This window comes from Polyodon spathula, chromosome 1 (genome assembly GCF_017654505.1).
Source record: "Polyodon spathula isolate WHYD16114869_AA chromosome 1, ASM1765450v1, whole genome shotgun sequence".
NCBI lineage: Eukaryota > Metazoa > Chordata > Actinopteri > Acipenseriformes > Polyodontidae > Polyodon > Polyodon spathula.
This window is the reverse complement of record NC_054534.1, coordinates 108,203,106-108,225,954: the sequence shown is the minus strand read 5'-3', so window position 1 is coordinate 108,225,954 and position 22,849 is coordinate 108,203,106. Positions and strand designations below refer to the sequence as shown.

The 22,849-nt window shown below is 40.3% G+C and overlaps 1 protein-coding gene across 1 annotated transcript in view; it reads right to left on the bottom strand.

Annotated features, from left to right (window-relative positions):
* Positions 1 to 22,849, bottom strand: part of LOC121312819 (attractin-like) — a 130,811-nt gene that overhangs the window by 71,815 nt on the left and 36,147 nt on the right. Inside the window, exons 4-10 of the mRNA XM_041244661.1 lie at positions 20,360 to 20,488; positions 15,371 to 15,576; positions 14,241 to 14,409; positions 12,510 to 12,600; positions 11,708 to 11,951; positions 10,103 to 10,286; positions 5,747 to 5,901 (exon numbers count right to left, since the gene is read on the bottom strand). Coding sequence (XP_041100595.1) covers positions 5,747 to 5,901; positions 10,103 to 10,286; positions 11,708 to 11,951; positions 12,510 to 12,600; positions 14,241 to 14,409; positions 15,371 to 15,576; positions 20,360 to 20,488 — 1,178 coding nt within the window. The remainder of the gene's footprint in view (positions 1 to 5,746; positions 5,902 to 10,102; positions 10,287 to 11,707; positions 11,952 to 12,509; positions 12,601 to 14,240; positions 14,410 to 15,370; positions 15,577 to 20,359; positions 20,489 to 22,849) is intronic.

Genomic DNA, 22,849 nt, shown 5'->3' with positions numbered 1-22,849 from the left:
CTACAGTAACTAAGTTCAAATTACAATATTTTAAGCTGGTCTTTCCCATTTTCAATTTGAAAAGACTTCCAAATGATCGTTCTCTGGCATGCTTTCACATCCCAATGTTTCAAACCCCCCACCTAGTGCAAACACGTCTGGTACAGACATATTCATGACATGTAAACTAACATGTCGATACCGCATTTGGAAAACTAACAGCAGCAAAGAATCTCTACTTAGATTCGGTGGCAAACAATTCTGTGGTATCCTGGCAGCATACCATGTGTCTGAACACCTTGAAAGAATCTCCTTAGGGTCTCCGCTCGGAAGATCAAACAAATGCTTCCACAAACCTCCAGATTCCAATACTCTTAATAACCTGTGATAAATAATATGTTCACCAATGTTGATCACAGGCTGACTACAGCCCTGATGAAATACATAATATGTAGTACAGATGAACCTCCTTACATTATGTGCTTAGATTATGATAGTAGCAATAACTCGGTCTAAAGAACATCCCACATTACCATAATTGGATAAGAATTTGCCAGTAACAGGCTGTATCAAATCTTCAGCATGCCACTGAAGGTTACTTTCACCCACTGGAGTTTTAAATTGCAGTAGGCTGCCAAAAGGGCTGTGCTGCTACGTTAATTAAAAGTAAATTAGTTGTATATAGAAAGCAGAGTGCAATTCATTTTTTTTTTTATTATGGCATCTTTAGATAAAGCGGACATATGGGTTTTTCCTCCAGATTACCATGAAACATGTTAGTGCAGCTCCTTCAGTATCAAAACAGACCTTATCCAATCTGTGTCACAACACTGCCCTCTACTGTCTGCACACGGCAAGTGTTCCCAATATGCCTTCTGTCAGGTCATTGCAATGTCAAATAATGAATGAGTGTACTCCTGCTTAATTGAGCAGAAACTATTACTAACTGCCAATTAGCCCCTCAGCCAGCTCCCTTTTTCAGAGTAAATAGAGAACAATTTCACCTGCTTTATTGCAAACTCTACAGAATAATCTTTAAATTCAACATTCTTTACCCTTATTAGTTTAAATATGAAAGAACAATACATCCATGAATAAATAAAATAAATAAATGAGGCTCAGATGGATGTGGTAAATTAGTGTCAAGAATTCATACTGGGCCTTCCCTACAATCAGAAACACAAACCTGATTAACAGCAGCTTGTTGTGTGTGTTTATTGGTTTTATGCGAATTGAAAGTATGTATGTATGTATGCATGCATGCATATACACACACACAGAGTGCTCCCTCGCTATAAGGCTCTCGGTTATAACACGCCTCAGAGATAATGCTCCTACAGCATGTCCCCCAATTCTCTATACTAGTGATTCATGCAATATTTCTACAGTAAATACAGAACTGGTGTTCAAACTGTAAACAACTTCTCAGTATAATTTCCATATCTGAACTGAAGAGAAGCTGCGCTGGCACTTTATAAAACAGACATCTTATTCAGCATTTGTTTTATAACTAAATAAATATTAGGCCTATTACATGGTTATCTTCTTAATGTATTTACTTTTTTGCTGCAAGTGTACCTGTGGCTTTCTCTGGGAGACGAGACGCTTCAGCCCTACTCTGGCAGCAGAACCTGGGAAGAGCCCATTCCCTCATCCCCTCGCCCGACCCGCTTTCCTTCTCGCACCTGGTTTGCTTGTCTGTCACTTCAAACTGAACTCTGGACCGCCATTTAACTAGTAGGAATGTTATTTTTTTTTGTAATAAGTATAGCGTTGATTACATGGTGCTTCATGCATGGTTAATTCACGGAAAGTTACATTTTTGCTTCACTATACATGCATTAGAGTGAGGGAGTTTTTTTTTTTGGGTATTTTAGTGTGACGTGTGTTGTGTCCCACAGCGCCCCCCCACTCCTGTTTACAACTATCTTTGGTTACAACGCTCATATTGTGTGTCCCCAGAGACCTGCGTTAAAACGAGGGAACTCTGTATATATAAATAAATATGAGAGAGAGCGAGAAAGAAAGGAGACAGCTGAAGTATTTCCACTTCCCCCACCATAGCTATATTAAGCCAGGTTGCCATATAGGCAAGCTTCAAGTGTAATGATACAGAAAAGACCTGTTAATAATTCATTTTTAAGGCCACAGTTAGATACTAATCATATGTCAAAGATATTTAGAAACTGGTTGAATGTAGCACATCTAGTATATTTTTGTATTACTATACAGTTACAGCCAAAGGTTTTGCATCACCCTATAGAATGAACTAATTTTGCTTTATAGGTCGAAGGAAACCTGCCAAATACTGTTATGTTAACATATTGAATTACACACCGCTTTGTAATTTTCCTTACACTTAAGGAAAAACTGACAAATTGAAAATTGTGACATTTCAAAATTTAACAGCAATACTTTACTACTAGTATGGCTTCTAGTAGACTTTTGTTATATAATTTCATAGTTTCTTTGATGAGATGATGTTCAATAAAACATCTAAATTAACGTTTAAACCTTTGACCACAGCTGTACATTTACATTAAAAATTGGGAAAAAACTATTTTCCCCAAAATTAGTGATCAAAAAAGTAAAAATCTCAAGGATACTTCTTGTTCAATAATACATCTAGATACGTACTTCCTATTCACAATAATCTGACCAGCTGACATGCACACAAACAAACAACCACTTTAGAAAACGATGGAGAAGACAACGACAAATTGCACACAACTGGGTCGTGGCAAGCCTGCCGCGTGACAATCGCACACATGTGGGTCATGGCAAGCCTTAGGGTTGGGCGATATACCAGTCTTTAATGAGCGATCCTTTGGTTATTGTGAGCCAACCAGACAAAGCAAAAACATTAGACTTACAGGCTGGCGTTGGCAAATATTCCAATTTGAAAGTGAGACACTAGCCCCTTTTATTTTATTCATGATTATCTGTGTAAACATTTAAAATATTTAAAACCTTGCAGCAATGTTCTACTTTCAACATTCACAGGAATGTGGTGCTTATTTAGCACCGTATGTTCATTGGTTTATATCTGATACAAAGAGTTACTCTTTGTAGAAGCAGGTGAAATGTATCCAATTTAACTTTAGAGTGTAAGCATCAAATCTGATGAGAACTTGTGGCAGAGTGTCCCGCCCCTGTGCATATTCTGTGTTTTATGTTATCTGTATGTATGTATGTATGTATGTATATACGTGTGTGTGTGAGTGTGTGTGTAATATATATATATATATATACACACACACACACACACACAAACTCTGGAAAAAATTAAGAGACCACTGCAAAATTATCAGGTTTCTCTGGTTTTACTATTTATAGGTATGTGTTTATTAATTAACCCAATGCCCCCGTGTGAAAAAGTATTCGGCCCCCTTAGCTCAAATAACTGGTTACGCCACCTTTAGCAGCAACAACTGCAGTCAAACGCTTCCTGTAGTTACTGATCACTCTCACAGCGCCGTGGAGGAATTTTGACCCACTCCTTCATGCAGAACTGTTTCAACTCAGTTTCAGGTCCTGCCACAACATTTCCATGGGGTTTAGGTCTGGACTTTGGCTAAGCCATTCCAAAACTTGGAATTTCTTGTTCTTCAACCATTCTGGTGTATACTTGCTTGTGTGTTTCAGAACATTGTCTTGCTGCATGACCCAGCTGCGCTTCAGTTTCAACTCACGGACAGATGGCCTGACATTCTCCGTTACAGAGCAGAATTCATGGTTCCTTCAATGAAGGCAAGTCATCCAGGTCCTGATGCAGCAAAGGATCCCCAAATCATGACACTACCACCACCATGCTTGACCGTTGGTTCTTTATGCGAAATGCAGTGTTTGGTTTTCGCCAGAGATAATGGGACCATGTTAGCCAAAAAGTTCCAGTTTTGACTCATATGTCTACAGAACATTGTTCCAAAACTCTTGTGGATCATCCAGGTGCTTTTTGGCAAACTTAAAGACGAGCATTCATGTTCTTAGTAAGCAGTGGTTTCCGCCTTGCTACTCTGCCATGAATCCCATTTTTTGCCCAGTGTCTTTCTGAAGTCATGAACGCTGACCTTAGCCGAGGCGAGAGAGGCCTGCAAATCCCTGGATGTTGTTCTAGGGTTCTTTGTGACTTCCTGGACGATTTTACGCCTTGCTCTTGGAGAGATTTTGGCAGGATGGCCACTCCTGGGAAGATTCACTACTGTCCCAAACTTTCTCCATTTGGATAATATGGCTCTGACTATAGTTTGGTGGAGCCCCAGAGCCTTATAAGTGGCTTTGTAACCCTTTCTAGACTGATATTCATTAACAACTTTTTTTCCGGCGGTCTTCAGAAATTTATTTTGATCATGGCACGATGTGCCTCTATAACCTGTGTGCTGATAACTTAACTCTGATGGTAAGGGCCAAAGTTAGTCAGATTTATATTGGGCAGGGCTGGCCCAAATCAGGCCTGATTGTTAACCAAAGTATTCAAACAGCTGAACCCTAATTATCCCTTTAATTCAATTGAGTTAACTGGGGGGGGGGGGATAACTTCACACCTGAATATTGCATGTTTGATTACCTAGCACACAAAACAAATGAAAGCACCACCACACTTTGAAATGTGCAAAAATGCAGAAAATCAGACGGGGGGGAAATACTTTTTCACAGTACTGACTGACTGTCTGGGTGCATGCAGTGTAATTCCATGTGCAGACTGAAGTGGGTATTAGTATGGGTGCACAATTAGTTCACGTGCAGATGTACCAAGATTCCAGTTGAATGACTGATTAGCAATCGAGTCTCTGTACAGCTGCATAAAAGATGCAGTGTTTCACTCACTCTGGGCTGGGTGTTCAGTGTGTGGGGAATGGGAGTAGAGAGGAGAGTCAAACTAATAATAATTGCTACTCGTTCTGGAGGACCAGCACAATACTTGTTGTTTGGGTTCGTCCACCGTTTCTTTGTCCATTTGTTTTGGCCACCGCACCATTTTGTATCTTCTGTGTTTCAGTTTTGTTAAAATGTTTTATTTTACAATAAACCGGCACATTGGCGCATTCACCCACGTTCCCTAAACAGCCTGTGTCCATTCAGTTCCTGGTCTGACGTCACCACACGAGCCATCCTTTCACAGATGTATTCGCATGGATGCTCTAATAAAGAGTTAAACTCAGGCTCTTTTTGTAGAGCACATGCAATACATGACATTTGTTTCATTTTTTTTCATTAATCAGAAATAGTTATTTTACTGTCCCAAGCTGTTACTCAAACAACTAAAACAAATGCTGTTGTACCGCTGTTTGTTTAATGTAACAGTATGTCAATGCTTCATTTACAGTACACCTATTATTGCTCAGACCCTAACCAACACCGTCGTATGTTTGTATGTAAAGATGCAGAAACAGCAACCCCTAGTAGTGCGGAAGGCTTACCTTTATTTATGGCATTCATTTCCTCTGAAAACATATTAAGCCTTCAGTCCTGGCGGAATCTTACGGTCCAATCTTATCTTAGAGCTGTATGTTAACATCACGTTGGAACCTCACAGGACTCCTAGGTCACAGTCTGATAGTATATAAAAATATTTTTTGTTCTTTTCTCATGTAAACTCAAAAGGAGTTCCTTTCTTTTAAATTATATAACTTAATTTCACATTCTGCATCTCGATAATTCAGGACTCAAAGGGTATATTTGTTTATATAGGCTGGAGTGTTGTACTGCACCACATCACCACAACAGGGCAGTGCGGACTCTGAATCTGTGCTGTGGCGTCGCTCACCAATGTCGTAGGCCATAAAGTCGGATGAGAAGCACTTGGCCCCGTTGCTCATGGAAGTGTCGTTGTGCGTGTTCCCCCCGAACACCAGCATGGTCCCACTCATGATGATGGCCGTGTGGAGGTAGCGGAAGAAACCACTGTCCTTCAGGATGGTCCTGGAAAAGATCAACCCCACACTGAGAATCAAGCCTACGAGCACCAGCTTTAAAAGGGCTTTTTCACGTGACCATCAAAGAAAAGCACTTTACTATGAGCATAAAGACGGGGGCACAGGCGACAGCAAGGAAACATGAGGCCTATTTACTAGGTGCAACATTTGCTTGAATGATTTTTAAATTCAAGTTTCGCAACTATGTGTAATTAAGCCCCATTCACACAGGAGCAATTGCAAACAACCCAGGATCTGATGGTTTGAGAAAACACTCCCAGCTCAGCTCCAGGCGCATTCAGACAGGACAGCCTGGGAAAACGAGACAAGTTTGTTTGCCCTTCGTTACTGGCCTGAGTTCATTTACCATTCTCATTGGAGTTTAAAATGAGCTCAGCTCAAATCGAAGGCTCAACCGATGTTTATCCATAGTGTATTCTGGGATAGGTTTACATAATGGCAAACACCACACATACTGAAGTTCTGAAAACCTTTATGATGTTTATGACATGTCATTTTTTGTTTCGTCATTTTATTAATTTGAGACATAATCAAACAGTAAAAGTCAGATGGCAGAGATAATTCAGATGATGACGAGCTTCTCAGTGCAGGAGAAAACAGAGGCTCATTCAATTTATTTAAATGACAACAATGTTTCCCATGAACAGTGAGCCCTGGGGCGATTGCAGTTGCTCCGCCTCCAGGCAGGATAGGATTCATGCAGGGAACAAAGCAAAGACAACCTATTCTTCCGATCTCGGGTGGGATCTTTTTAAGAGAGCCGACGTCGTTTCAGGAGCATTTGCACACGTCTCCAATCCATCCAAACTACTCCCAGGAGTGAACTGCTGCTCCAAACTCTCCTGTTTGAATGGGGGGGGGGTAAGTGTCTACACCATGGGCATGCAACTCTGGTCCTGGATTGCCGATCCATTCCAGGCTCTGGTGTTTAAGTGGTTCAATTTAATCATTAGGGGCATGGTTAAAACAAAAACTTGCCTACTCTTCTACAGTTAACAATTTTCATTTAAGAGCTCTCTCCTTTAAACAGCAAGTGTTGCTTTGTACAGTCAATCCACTTGAACGCTATTGAAATCAGCAACAAAACCTGTGCAAAGAAGGGTGTAATGATAGTGAAGTCAAGGTCCAGATTGAATGACGATACAATATTCACCAGGGCCACATCATATACTACTTGCATACATATAAAAGGGATCAAATATATAATGGACTATTTTTTCTCAGGGAAAAATTCAACGTGCATTAATATCACACAATAATATAATTAAGAAATAAATGCTGACACACATGTTCTATAAAATCTGAAAGACAGAGAACACCAAACTGCTTTCCAAAGTAACCCCGTGAATTGTGTTGTTTGTGTCCTTTCTATGGTCGTCAGGAAACACACATGTAAAAACTACTGTAAAAAGCATCTGCAGTGCCTGCTTTAACGTCTACTGTTCCACTTTTTGGTAATCTGTTTTTTACAAGCCACGGTTTTAATGCAACTTGTAATTTAAACTGCAATAGTTTATTTACTGGCATGTCCACTGCAAAAGAAATGGACGAAAACCATCTCCCTGCAGCCGGGATCTTTCACTCTTTTCTTCACCTCCTACTTCCACTATCATTCAGTCTTCTATCAACAATCCCCATAAACTTCTCTACCTTCTCCTCAGCCCTCCCCCCTTCTATCTCAGCTGATGACTTTGCCGCCTTCTCCTCCAGAAAGTTTCACTAGCTCGCCTCCTCCTCAAAAGTGGGAAGGGGGTCCACTAGAAGAGACTACAGAGCACTGGAAGAGATAACGTTACTTGAATTCCCAAAGACCCACCCCCTTGTAAACCCTGTAAAACAGAACAGCAAGACTATCTATCCTACTTGTCACATTTACTTTGTGTATATCAAAAAATAAAGCTTTAGCCCTTTGCAATCCTATGTCATACCAGGTCCAACATTATAAGTTTCCCTTTCCTGTCCGACATCATCAAAAAGACGTCAAGCACAGTCTCTAGTCGTTTTTTCTACGAAAAAAGCAGAGAAAACCTTTCAATGGCTGAGTAAGAGCGATAGGAGCCAAAAAAATGGGCGGATCTGAGACTGACAAACAAATGCTTCTGCATCCAGCGCTCAAACACTATCAAATTTGCAGAGCTTCTTGAGTTGTTACAGCAGTGGTTCCCAAACTTTTTGCTGCGTCCCCCTTCAGAGATATTATTTTTTGCTGCGCCCCCCTTCAGAGATATTATTTTTTGCCGCACCCCCTTCCCCCCAGTAAACAGTACAATAATATGATTTTTCTAAAATAACATATTGTGACGTCACGTGTAAAATGAAAGCAGGTGCCACACAGGCAGTGGCTTTGGAATTCAGCATTTTATAAGCATAGGAAAAATAAACTATTAAAAGGACCACACCAAAGCAAAACAAAATAACAAAATCTCTCTGTATTAAATTCCAGTCTACCGCTCGCTCTCACTGAGACAGCCGCTCTGTCACTCACTCACTCTCCCACTGGGTTCCTGCATGCACCCCTAGTGATTTCATCACATTAAACCACACCCTCCACTCACCTTCACCAATCCCGGGCAAGGCATTCAGACAACGTTATAATATACATTTTGAAGATGGATACCCTTTATTACAATCACTATTCGTAATTGTAACAGCAATACATAGTCACTTATTCTCGTTCTTCGTTCCACATTTAAATGAGAAAGAACATGGAGGATTTAAAAGCCCATTTAATTGTTTCACAGCCAAACCCTGTAAATTAAACTAATCATACTATTGTTATTAGTAGTATTGTTATTATAATATACCTTTTGTTAATATCATGGTCTGGTTTTACTAGTAGTAACGCCCTTGGTGCTTAATCTACAATCATTGAAACAACTAAATCATCCAAGTCCTTAATTTCGCATTTGATAAGAACGAGAAAACGAGGTTGCAACATTTTAATAACTGACTAGTCTATTAATGTTAATGCAATTACGAATAGTAATTGTAATATTTGTCCAGCGTATTTTTTTTTTTTTTTATAACATCATAAAATATTTATATCATAAAATGCTGCACACTCATTGTCTGTTTTCTGCACAGAGCAAAACCCATAAATTAAACTAGGATTAGCCCCACAACTTTCAAATCAAGGAGAGCTTGGACCATAGAATCGCTGAGCTACAATAAGTCTGAAACAACTTAAACTATGTGGAAGGGGATTGGTCAGATTTCAGAGGGAGCTGGTCAGATTAAACTTGATCCCTGCCTGGGTAGTTGATCAGTCAGTCATCCTGGAGGTTGGCTCACCGAGTCTGCCACTTTTACTGTGGAGCTTTTACAATCATCAGGACGTCAGAAAAAAGTGTTTTACAGTCAGCCATTAGCGCCCCCTTAATAAACTCATCATGACTCCCCGCACCCCTCCTTTTGAAAACCACTGTGTTACAGTGAATAAATGATGACTTGGACCGCTTAATAATGAGGAGCTTGGTGATAAAACGACTGATTTATCAGTATGCACGACTATGAAGAAGTATGTGTAATACAGCAAACAAGGGGTGGGGCTCGGCTGGAGATGCAGTACTGAGTGTCCTGTTGATAGGCTGTGCCTTTTAAACCGCATGTGTAAAATAAACAGCGCGTGTGAAAATAAACTGGACCTACTGCGCCTGACAAGCACTGAATAAATGGGCCGCAAAGGGTTAAGTTTAGGAACAGTCCAGTTAATTTTTGCAAATACTGTGTATGTACATAAAAGGGTAAATGTACCCTGCAGTAACGCGTCAAGGCCATTAGATGGCACTGTTGTTTTGTACAACAGAATTCAGGCCTACAAAAACAAACAGTGATATGAGGTAGTAAATTATTATAGAAAATCAACCTATAAAATTAAAGTGACAAAAGTTCAAACTGCTTTCTCAGAGTGTTTAAAAAATGTCTTCAATTCAGCCTCAACCAACAAAGCAAATTTAAAAAGAAAACTGCCTAGAATGTCCCCCAATCCTATACCAATGTCTTGTGCACATTTATACATTCCGTAAACTCACTCATACTGCTGTGTTCCAAATTAAAGCGCTATGCACAATCTGACCTGCAGTTTATGAAATGTGCACTTTAGTGTAAATGTCCCAAGTGTTACTCTGCTCTTTGCTGTATTCTGGGTTCAATCTCCCCAATAGTAAAATCAATCCGGAGCTTCTCACCACATGCGGGAGTCCACCTGGTACTTGTAGAGGTCGTCTGCCAGCCCGTACTTGTTGGCGCTAAAGGCCTTGTAGCCCCCATGGATGTAGATGGCTCTGGTTTTGGGGTCGTAGACACTGCTGTGCCCGTAGCCTCCCTGCACCAGGGCACCGTTAGTCTTCAGGATGCTCCATGTGTTTGTGTCTGCAGGGCCAGGAAGAACACGCATTACAGGAGGTCTAGATGAAACTCGGCTCAAACAGACAACCTTACACCTGCGGAGCATGGCTTTGAACCTGAGAAGAATGTGGTGGTCACTGCATCATCCACAGAAGAGATCATGACCCACACTGCCAATCAAAAAAACAGATTTCAGAGCATTTGAGTACATTTTACTTTGCCATGCGTGTCTTCTCCTGCATGGTTTGCTACTAGCAGACAAGTCTCAAGACATGGATGAGAGCACTAACTGCATACCGGGTTATTATACAGGGTCAACTGTACCTCTTAAACTGACAGTTTTGCCTCATGTCCAGGACTGATTGCCAGATCTTTGGGTAGGTTTACAGTGATCCCACCCTCACTGTGCTTGGCATTGTTTTTCACCTTATCAGCAACAAACCAATAAGAATTTATCCTCAGTGAAGGACAACAGAATGGATTGGTTATGTAGATAAAATGTGGCACAAGTTAAACAAGACACTTGGTACTACTGTAACTTGGGCACTCGCATTAAACATAGGGGTCAAGGTCGTACCAATTGTATTTTATTTCAACGTACCATAACGTGGCTCTTTCTACAGCTTACCCTTTTGTTTTATTTTTGTAAACGTGAAATATTTAGGACAGATTTACAGCACAGAGAGGACCAATCAATTGATGGGTCATTCCATGACAAATTACCCCCAAAAAGTTGAAACTTGAAACCCTACCATCTCCGATTTACACCAAACTCGGTTCTTGGGGTTGTTTCAGGCAAACAAGCTCACATTTACATTTTTAGACTGATCAGGTCAAGGGGTAAAAGGTTACGTTAAAGGCCCCCTTTAACGTTAACCAACTCAAACGTAACTCACTCAAAACGGTTTGTGCTACAGACTTGTGAGAGTTGTCACTTTACTAGAAATTGCATTGCAAATTAAAAAATACATTTGAAAGAAAACAAAAAAAAGTTTCTCTAAATTAACATCACCAGAGCACACTAGCCTCTTTCATGTGATTTTGTAAAATGTGTCAGGGGGCTCTGTGTTAATGATGTTGATGCTGGCAAAGACGTTTGAAATGGTTCTGTAACTTAATTTAAGAAAAATGCTCTAACTGTTTCAGCAACAAGCAACAATATGGAAATAGCATTTACAAATATCAACGTCTTACACTTTTAAAAAACAGCATGGCTATTGTACACAAGATCCTGGTGTCCTGAGGGGAGTTATCTTTCCTATACTACAGCTTTGAGTCAAATTATCCCCTCCTTGACCAAAAAACTAACTGGGCTAGCTACATAATAGTTGAATTGTCTTATACTGAAAACCAAATACAAAATGGGCACATATATGCATATTAGTATATTAGATCAATGTGCTTTGAGGACCTTTCTTTCGTTGATCCTAGCCGGACACACTCACCCAAGTTGTACTCCTGCACCTTGCTGGTGTAGCCGTACAGAGGGCAGTGTCCAAAGATGACCAGCATGACCACGCTGTCATCGGCCAGCCGCACCTTGTGCGCAGAGTGCCCCACCACGGCGTACTGCTCCTTGGCCTTGGGGCTGACCTGTACCCATGACTGGTTTCCAATGTGAAACACCCACAGCTCGTCAGTGACATTCCCACTGGAGTCCATCTTACCACCGTACATGTATATCTTGCCCTGTGATGTCAACAGGACACAAAGCAAGGATGTTGGCAAAATCAGTATCAGTATCTGTGCTGTACATAGAGCAAAACCAAGTAAAGTTTTCAGTGCTTCTAAAGGGCTTGTTAGCTGTGATTTCACTTTGAAACTTCCAAATGCCATTAACATAAGAACATACAAGAAAAAAACAACCGTGCTTATTTGTTTCCGAGCAGCTGATGGATCCCAGAACTTTGTCAAGTCAGGTCTTAAAGTATCTCAGTGATTCTGCATCAACATCATGGCTAGGTAACCCATTCGACCCTGTCTGTTTACACATGGTTTTAGATTTGTAAATAGTGAGAGTAAAACATGAAACTGAAAATGGAACCTGACACTCAGGCATTCAGGAGACACTGGGCTTCCTGCCCAGTCTCAGAACTGAAGTCAGAGAAGTACCACTCCCTGCGTGGAAATGTGTGCCACGCAGGATACTGAGGAGAGGTAGCAGAAAGCCTGACGTCTTTGCTGTAAGAGAGGAGGTATTGTGACAAGGGTTTGAGGAGTCTGATTGGATGAGAGCGATTTATATACCTTGTGCAGTGCCAGCGAGTGCCCGTATCTCCCAATGACAGAGTTTACCGACTGGTTTAGAGGCAGCCACTCTTGAGAGCTCAGAGCGTATCTGAAAGAGAGAGTTAAATGACAGTTAGTATGGGAAGAAGCACACTTCAAATGCTGGAGGGATAGTGAAGGGAATAATTACATGGTAAGTTACCATTCCTTCACAGAGCTTGAGAAATCATATTTTAATCCAATGCTCCTTCATGGAACTCTCACTACTCCTGGGTGATTACCAATACCGTGTGTGTGTGTGTAATTACAGTCACAGTACCAGTCAAAAGTACATCTGCTTCAAACCAGATTTTACATGATTATCTATGCTTTTAACTGTATAAACTTGTCTATAAACATTATATGATACGTGTACTTATATAAGCTGATAATCATAAGTGAATTGCATTCAAAAATTTAATTTTTAAATGAAAATGTAAATCTTGTCAATTTCAATGAAATGGTCACCCAAAGCAAGGGGATTTCAGTCTGAAGCCCAAGTCAATTAAGTCTGAAATGTGTATAACACGGTGTTAGAACACTGGCCTAAGTATAAAAGTGTCTTTGTTAGATGTTCTCCGAGTTAACTAGCATGTTACCTAATTAACCTTTTGTCACCAATGATTGTTAACAGGTGAGGGTCCATGATTACTATAAATATAGGTAGCACAGGCACAAGTTTGTCATTCCTGAATGCAAGGGAACAGGAAATGACAAAATACGCTCAGTTAAGCAAAGATAAGACAGCCTGTAATTACTTTAAGAAATGAATGTCAATCTGTAAGACAAATCGCAAGAACTTTTCAAGTGTCTGTAGCTGCTGTGAACAAGACCATCAAACGATTTAAAGAAACTGGCACTCATGAGTACCGAACAAGGTCAGGCAGGCCAAGGGTGACCTCAGAATCAGAGAACAAGTTCATTCGAGTCACAAGTCTGCGAAACCGGCGATTAACTGCCCCTGAAATACAAGCTCACCTAAATGCTACTAGAAGTATAGATGTTTCAACATCAACTGTTCAGAGGAGATTGCGTGAAGCTGGCCTAACTGGAAGAATTGCTGCAAAGAAACCATTGTTAAGAGTGCAGAATAAGTGGAAAAGACTTGCATGGGCCAAAAAACACAGAACCCGGACATTTAAGGAGTGGAAGTCGGTCTTATGGACCGATGAGTCAAAATTTGAAATATTTGGGTCCAACCACCAAGTATTTGTAAGACGCAGAGAGGGTGAGCGCATGAGTTCTGCATGTGTGGTTCCCACTGTCAGGCATGGAGGAGGCAGTGTCATGGTCTGGGGTTCTTTTGATGGTGACAGAGTTGGTGATCTTTACCAAGTCCATGGCAAGCTCAACCAGCACGGCTAACATAGCTTACTTCAGAGGCATGCCATTCCATCAGGATTACAGCCAGTTGGACAGTCCTTCATTCTTCAGCAGCATAATGACCCGAAACACACCTCAAAGTTATGCAAGAACTATTTGGCGAAGAAGGAAAGTGAAGGACCTCAATCTAATGACCTGGCCTGCCCAGTCTCTAGACCTCAATGCCATATAACTTGTATGGGATGAATTAGACAGAAGAGTCAAAGCAAAGCTACCCACAAGTACCCTACATCTCAGGGAATTGCTGCAGAAGAGCTAGGAAGACATGTCAGGTGATTTCCTGCTGAAGCTTGTTGAGATAAGGGCTCCTAACCGCGGCGTACTTACGCTTTAACCATCTTGTAGTCGGAATAGTTGAACACGTAGCCTCCAATCACCCACATGATGCCATCGTTCACCACAGACTTGTGCGAGGCCCGTGCCAGGCTGCGGACTGGGTACTCTTCTCTAGTCCAAAATGACTCGTTTGCTGGCATCGGAATGGAGCAGTTGGGACCTTCAGCATAGGAGACAGACAGGCAGAGATAGTCATTCACTGACCCATACTGGGACTCCCAATTAAAATCAGACAGCAAAGCTGTTCATAGTGAGGGCCTAAGGGGAGCTGCACACAACACAGATCATACTGACAAAAAGCAGACTAGGGACAATAAACACTATAAATAGCAATGCAATTGCAGACCATACATTCTGAAATGTGTGCTTACATCAGCCATGGATTCCATTAATTTATAAAGTACTGTACTGTGAAACAGGATAATAGCTGGCTTGGAGTCAATTAGAATAAGGGGTTTTGGATGATGTCATTTATTAGTCATTCAAATAACCAAGCTATCTTCAGCCAGCTTAATATAATGAATATAATATAGACAGAAAGATAATGAAACATATAGACAGACAGATATAAAATAGAGTACATATAACATGAAAATATTTAATATTTTTAAAAAATGTAATTCACGTCAGGAAATCAGGAACACGAAAGCACAATTTTTGTTTGTTTTCACCCACACTATAGTAAACAATACACTGCTGGGCTTTTTCGAAAGAAAGTATTTGATCATTAAAGAAACCTTAGATGCAACGGTTCCAGGTTTATTTTATTTTATGTGCAGGTGAGGGGGCTCTATATACTATACATTCTAGATTGTAGATCTGGAACAAAACATTAAGAGAAAACATACAAACAAACAAGCAGGTGCCAGTGTATATTAAATATAAAATAAAAAATCCACTAGACCTGAAGATGATTAGACATTCTATCACTACAGAAATCAGTCTCCTGAACATTTGACCCAGAAGAGGAATATGAGAAAGGCTTGCACACGTCACTCAACTAACAGAAAACATATTAAAAAGTAACGCTGCAAGGAAACAAGTCAAGTAGAAGAACGTTTGGGCTAGTGCCTTGGAAACATGTATGAGTGCAGTGGCGGGGTCCCAGGGTTATTCCCTACCTTGCCAGCCCGCATTGCAGAAGCAGCGCTTGGTGGTGTTGGCATGGCACACTCCGCGCTGGGGGAAACCGCAGTCCTCCATGCAGTACGCGATGTCACACGCCTCTCCTTTCCAGTGCGCCGCGCACTCGCAGAACTCGCCTCTGCTGCCACTGCCAAGCTTGCACTCTCCACGGCCAGAGCAGTTATTGGGGCAGGTGTTGATTCTGAGAAGAGAATATACTGTGGGTGAGCATTTACACTATGCATGGGCAAGAACCTGAAGTCTTTAAAAAAATTATAATTACTTCATTACCCTACATCACCCATTCAATTCTATTCATTATTGTGTAGATGAATCTCGTTTTTAATATCTCTTACTCTTGGTAAAGACTTATCCTAAAAGAATGCATGTTAACCTTAGTGTTTCTACAGTGTAAGACTTAGATGATATTCAGTATTCACTCATAGTCTACTCCATATACACACTATACTTAGTGCTGTACACAGGTACTCTGCACACGTTAACAGTCAGGGTTAGAAACTTCCACTAGCACTGCACCCAGTGCTGGGCTCAAATCATCCCTTGCTTAGATATAGTGACAGAAGATCACACTGGACTAAGTCTCACCTGCGTCTGTCGGTTGACTAGTAGAAGTTGTTCATGTGCTTTACCTGTAGCTATAACGGAGGGAACATTATGTTGGGGATTTAAAACTTCTGGCTACTGAATCATTTAAATAACATACTTGAATGACGGTACTTCAGAAACCCAGGCTGCATGCAATATTGTGTTTCTAACCCTGATATTGTAATACTTTATTTAAAATTTAAGCATTTTTACACATTAAATATGAAATACGCACTCAATTTAAAAGTTTAAGACATAAAAATATGCAGAGCAATTTTGTTGCACAGCTTGTAAAACTTTGACTAACAAATATCTCTCCCAGAATACAGTGTCTTCAGTTACTAGAAAACTGTACACAAGACAAATCAACCCAACAAACATTATTCAGTCTCTGACTAGCCCTGTTGTCTTTGCAGATAATCACAGTAAGAATAAGAAAATGAAAGCTACACAGGTGAAGTGTAAACACCCCAGTCCAGCTACAAATCCAACTGGAACTATCAGAGGCAATCGCTAAAGAAAAGGTGCCTATAATGTTAAACAAGCCGTTTTATAACTTACTAATGAATATTTGTTTATCTGTATGGCTTTATATTGAAGATAACATATTCACAGAGTTTAAGAATGGAATGTTAAAATATAACGTAATTAATTTGCAGTCAGTGTGCCATCTTGAAAAAATGTGCAGAGCCAATAAAGAACCTTGTAGAATACGCGTGGTTGTACAGCAGTTCAAAATAACATTGCAGTTTATCATTGCATTAGAATTAAAGATTATAAAATATTTAAAAATCGAGATTACTCATGACCAAGGTAATGTTTCATTCTACCCCCTGAAAATCCATTTTCCTCTCTGTGTTCAAATTAGAGGTTAAGTTACTCTCAGACCCAAACCCTTACTCTATCTGGAGCGCTGCCTACAGAAGTGCTTCTGGTTATTGGTTATTACCAGCGTTGTAAATCTGCTGAAGTTTCAAAGTTTCAATCTCATAGTTTAAACGTTTAGGAAGTTGAATAGTTTAACCGTTGTTAAAAGCATGCAGGGCAAAAACAGCGGTGATGGATTTAAGTGTTTACATGGTGGCAAGGGTACAGTGCAAGCCAACGGAATCCTGCTATACACAGCCCCTACAGTCTTAAATACAGGTTACAGTATTATATTCTAAAAAAAGGAGGTCTCCAATGACAGCCTTTCTGATTGCAAACATTTTCAATATATTAAAGTTTAAACATTTAGCAAATTAAAAGGAGAAACAAACAACATTTCTATACTGAAGACAAGAAAGTATTTCTTCTGCACTGCTGGACAGGACAGGAAGACAAGAGAATCAGAGGACTCAAAAACATTGCAGACTAACATGGAGGGCTAGGGGACTGTACTGCTGGGCAGCATGAAGTCTGCTTCAGTGTTGCATTAAAACAATGGTATGAAAGTGTACCGAAGAGGGGTGACAGATTTAAAGCTGTTAGTTATGGGAACACATAAAAAAATTTAACTGTTGCAATTTATTAAGCCGTGGCTTGGAAGCAGCAGTTTGAAAAAAGCTCAGAAAACAAATTAAATGGAAATTTAAAAAATAATGAAGCATCCCTGAACTTGTGAATTGGCTGGGGCTACAGTATGTTAAGCTCTTTGCGAATGCCGACTGCCTAATTTCCCGCTGCCAGATGAATGCATTACAGCAGAACAAAAGCAATTTCCCGGGTTAAATCACCAGGGTGCAGCGCCCTCTGTTGACCCTGCAATGGAAAAACATCAGAAACGGAGGGCATGAGCGCGTCGGTATTAATTCCCAATCACATCCCGGGGATAACCAAAAGGACTCAATGGGAGCTGTGGTTTGGAATACCAATTACACAGACAAGTCCTACACACAGAGAAACAGTATGGTAGAGTTTAGTTTACTGATCTGCTCTTTCCAATGCAATCATCGTTGCTATACAGTATTACAAGAGAAATCTGTAGTTTAGAGATGATTTATCCTTCCTAGACCTCCATACGCAGTTCACACAGAAAACATTAATATAAACCGGTCCTTAGGGCCTTCGGCAGGGTTCTGTTTTAAAAAGAAAACTTATGATTTTCCAGTTTACTATGCAGATTCTGAATTACTTGGCAAGCAGTTAACATACTGTACAACAGAGAAACACTAATGTCAAGATGTATAGCAGAGCCAGGTCCATCCTCCGAGACAGAGTTACTGTAGGTCATGGATTCATTTTTAAATAGGTCTCCATGTAATCGCCACTTTCCTGCGATTTATCTCCTTGCAAAATGAGAATGTCTGGTTTAAATTGAAAGATTAATTTGCTCATTCACGTCTCGTCCCCACCCCCAACTAGTTCAAGTTGTAGAGCTATCTCACTATTTGATCATCAATTATCCCTATGAAGATCGGAATGCACTGCTTGTGGAAAGTTGACCTACTGTTTAACGTTGCTTAACAGTGTTCACTGTTCTACAGCCTTATACAAAATATAAAGAAAGCTGAATAAAAGATTGGCTTTAGGCTGTGATATTTCACACCCGCCACCACCCTTTCAGAAGTTTAGAAACATGACAGTCATTTAGCAGTTTTCCCATGCTTACACTATGCACTTACCAGTGTACCAAGGTTTGGTTCACTGTATACCTATGCTTTACTATGCTCTACTACACACTGCTTTGCTTGTATCATGGTAAGCATGTACAGACATAGTGCCTGAATTTGGGTGGTTTTTCACACATAGGCAGTACAGATAGTACAGTGTAGTGCTTGTAAATATGTCATTCACTGAAGAAATACTAACATGGAATTGCACAGCTGGCACCACTTAATGATTCAATTACAATTTATTTTTGATTTAAACACTATTTAAAATCATTGTTCATTCTTTAACGTACCATGACATTCAGCTGTCTCTCTTGCAAACACGGAAGTCCAGATAGGTTGGCAGAGGAAGGGTGAGTAAATTGTAGTGGCTACAGCTTCGGTTTCAAAGCTGGAAAAGTATCCATCACCTAATGTTACATTTGGGCACACGGTTATTAAATTGCTTCCTTGTTCTTTTCAAGTATCAAAACCGATTACTGTGTAAACCAATCCTACTACGTCATTGTACACCGAGTCCATACATTAGCGTCTGTTTGTTCTGTTCGTCCGTATCTTAAATATATAGTAGCAATAAAAACGGACCCAAGAACACATGAAAAGGCCACCCGAGAACTTGAGACAAAAAGCTTGTCTAATATTTTTTTGCTTTAACCTTCCACTCTTGGAAATGCAGACGGCCCAAATAAAATTCAAACCACACTGAATTACCTAAATCTGTTTGAAGTTGAGCTGCTCTTGTTTGAATAGCAGACAACACTAGTCACAGCACATCTTTAAGCCCCTCAATCTCAAATGCTTGGCCTCTGGTCTATTCTTGGACTTAGACAGAGTGCTGGCGCCGATTGTATTGTAACAGACACAAACATACAGACCACTAAATACCACCTTAAAACAGATCCTGACGATATGACAATAACTGCTCAAAACTCCACCCCGCTAGAGTAGAATACAAAAGATAACACTGCAGACCACTCAAGCAGTAGAAAAATAAGAGAGCACTCAAAACCAAAGACAGCTTAGTTCTCTGCAAGGACATAAACTGCAGTTTTATTTATTTATTTATTTTGGTGTGTTATAATTATATATATTTATTCTACAGCACATTACATATATTATGGTATTTCTTTAAAAGGGGGTTCAGCTACAGTAGCTAGCCTTTTGTGTAACATATGTTTCTACTTGTTTAAAACGCAATCGTTGGAAAAACAGTTCACTTTTAATAACAATCAACAACAACTTTTATATAGAGCCTTTCATAGTGGACCACCATCACAAAGCAATTTAGTTATTTTTTCAGCTTCGTTTGGCTCCTGTCAGTCTCACTGAGCCATTGAAAGGTTTTCTCAGCTTTTTCCAGAGAAAAAACAACTAGACCCGTGCTTTACGTCTTTTTGATGTCGTCAGACAGGGTCCAACATCGAGAAAACCGTAACGTCGGACCTGGTTTTTGAACCAATGACCGTCAGTGGCAGGGTGGGATTTGAACAGACGACCACCTGCTTACAAGCCCTGGACTTTAACCTCTGAACCACAACTGCCTCCTTTCACATCCTCATGTCCTTATTTTTTTATGAGAGAGCATAATAATAAATAAACAAATAAATTAATGTCACTTACAGGGGTAATAAATAAAGGCTTAGTGTTAAATGTTGGAATAAAAATGCAGATCCAATATAACCGTTAGCCAATTTATTTCACACAGTCTAGCAAGTTTTTCCCTTGAGGAGAAGAGCGTTTGGTAGCCAGCTGTTCTTCCACTGAGGGGCTCAGGCAGCTCCACTGTACCTGTAGGAGATATTGAAGCCGGTCAGGTTGTAGGCAGCATCGCTGAAGAAGTGCAGCAGCGCGTAGCCGGATTTGGAGACCACCTCGGGAACAGTCTCATTACCGTACTTCTCAGGGACGATCAGCCCGCTGCCAACAGAAACAAAACATGGCATCACATACTGTGCACATTCATTTAATAATAGAACTGTCCTCGCACCAGCAAGAGCACACATAATCTCCAAGCTGTTGCAAGAAGGCTGCTGTAGAGCTGAAGTCCCCCGTGCCCTCCACCCCCAGCAGTATTAAAATATCTAGTCTGAGAAAAGAACCAGAAACTTCAATTATCTTGACTTCAAATTATAACCTAAAGCACAGCAAGCTTCATTGAGTAGGTTGGCTGTTCCAACAGCTGGAGTGTCACAGTAGAAAGTCTAGAAGAAAAGGCAGTTTGCGCAAGGCTGCTCTACCCTGAACTACACATGAACACAAACAGTACTGTATTCACACAATTGGGCTCTGGCTGACCCTGTTAGGAGTGAGTCAAGTCTCCCCAAACCGCTCTATTATCTAGGCTGAATGGGTTCAGTTCTCTCATACCCTCAAGCCCTGGTAGTAGTCTAGTTGCTTTCCTCTGGACTCTTTCCAAAGCTATCCCCTTTTATAGTATGGAGACACATACCTCACATTCCCAAGTCACAAGGATGGTTGGCTCCCCTCCCCAGGACAATCTAAAGTAGAAACTCAATGGCTCGCTGATCACATGCAAGGGCAGCTTCTTGCAAGTACTCTAACTGCAGGGCAGACACTTGGCTAATCACAGCCATTCATATTGTTTTGTACTGCAGAATACAGTAAAAATGACCAAAATAAACAAATAAACCCAGCATCTGAGATATTCTCAGCTCTTCATCACTGAACACCACCATCCTGCACTTAATCACTGCCAATCTAGACAGAGATGACTGCTTGCTTTCTTTCTTTCTTGTCTTGTGATGCATTTCACACAGGAGTTAGTTAATGTGACAGAGGTCTGAAGTAGACGCCCTTGTCCAGATAGCACAGGCTTCTCGCAATAGGCTACCGTGCAAACACAATAAATGACACAAACCTGTCGTGCTTCAGATTCAACACAAGGCTGACCAGAGAGTGAGATTCAGGTCAAAATGAAATGCAAAGATTAATAAGAGAATGGGAGGACAACTGCACAATTAAATCACACACTCAGTCGTTTATTACATTTAAATATAGTAAAAACTGAAAATATTAAGTAGGGTTAAGAATCAGTACAAATCTCTTTTTATATCCTGAAGTCAGTATAAACTTAAAATTCATTAAACACATTTAACACCATAAAAAAACTAAAATCCCTATTGTTAATATTACATTAGAGTAGTGTATCACTAATAATACTTTATTCACTCTGTGTACATACATGTATACCCATCAATAAAATAACTTTGAGCAGTTGTCTAAATCACTTCTTACATAGTGATCTGATTAACGTGTTTAATGCTTAAATAATCTCTGCTGAAATATTTCTGGATCTGTTTGCACAGGAGTAAAGGTCACAAGTCCAAGTCCAACAGCAATCCCCAAGGGCTACTCAATCTTATCTCTCAACAGCTTGTTTATTAAAGGAAGCTATTGGCTTCTCACATTAGTCCTATCCAAACAGTCCCAGCTTCCACTTTCCTCTGGTATGCAAGACAGAAGCTTGTTCTTTTCCACAGTAAGGATGGGCAAACACATTTACCCTCTACAGCAGACAGATCTGTTAAACAGAGACGAGTGCAAGAGGGTCGATTTTCTTTCTTTATAGTAGAAAATACTCCATAGAAGGAAAGAGTGAAGACAGTCACTGCAGCAGTCTGATCTGGCATTGGTATTAGATTTGCACAAACTTACAAATGGTACATTTTAGGTAGACAAAAGAAGTGTATTAGAAAGACAGTTCTGATCTGCTCATGACAAATGATCAGGTGAAAAAATAAGTCTCTCAAGAAGCTAATGCAATATTTCATCACCAAGTTAACAGAAACGCTACTCTATTGTAGGATAACTAATTAAATAGTGTCTTCTACAGAAACAAATACAACTTGAAATAGATATACATACAGTAATGGTAGTATATTAGATACATCAACTGGTCTGCTCTTTTGAGAGCAGTTATCGTACAATATACAATAATAATTGGCTTTTGTTTTTTTCTAACTTGTCACAATATAAAACACAAAGTGAAGTAGCGCCAGGCCCACTAAGCGGTACTGCATGACTAACGCAGCTCTGACGAGCGGAAAGGGCCAGGGTCTTTCAGCAGTCCATATGGCTTCACAGCTACAGTAATGGCAGAGGTACAACTCGCCATGAGATTAGGATTTGATTACAAGATCTGGCATGCACTGGGGAAGAGGTCTCCCTCACTCTTGGTGGGTAATGCCCAAAGGATCCAACCTGACATTTTTCTGTTATCTTTTTAGACAACAACTTCCAAACGGACAACTTGTCAGT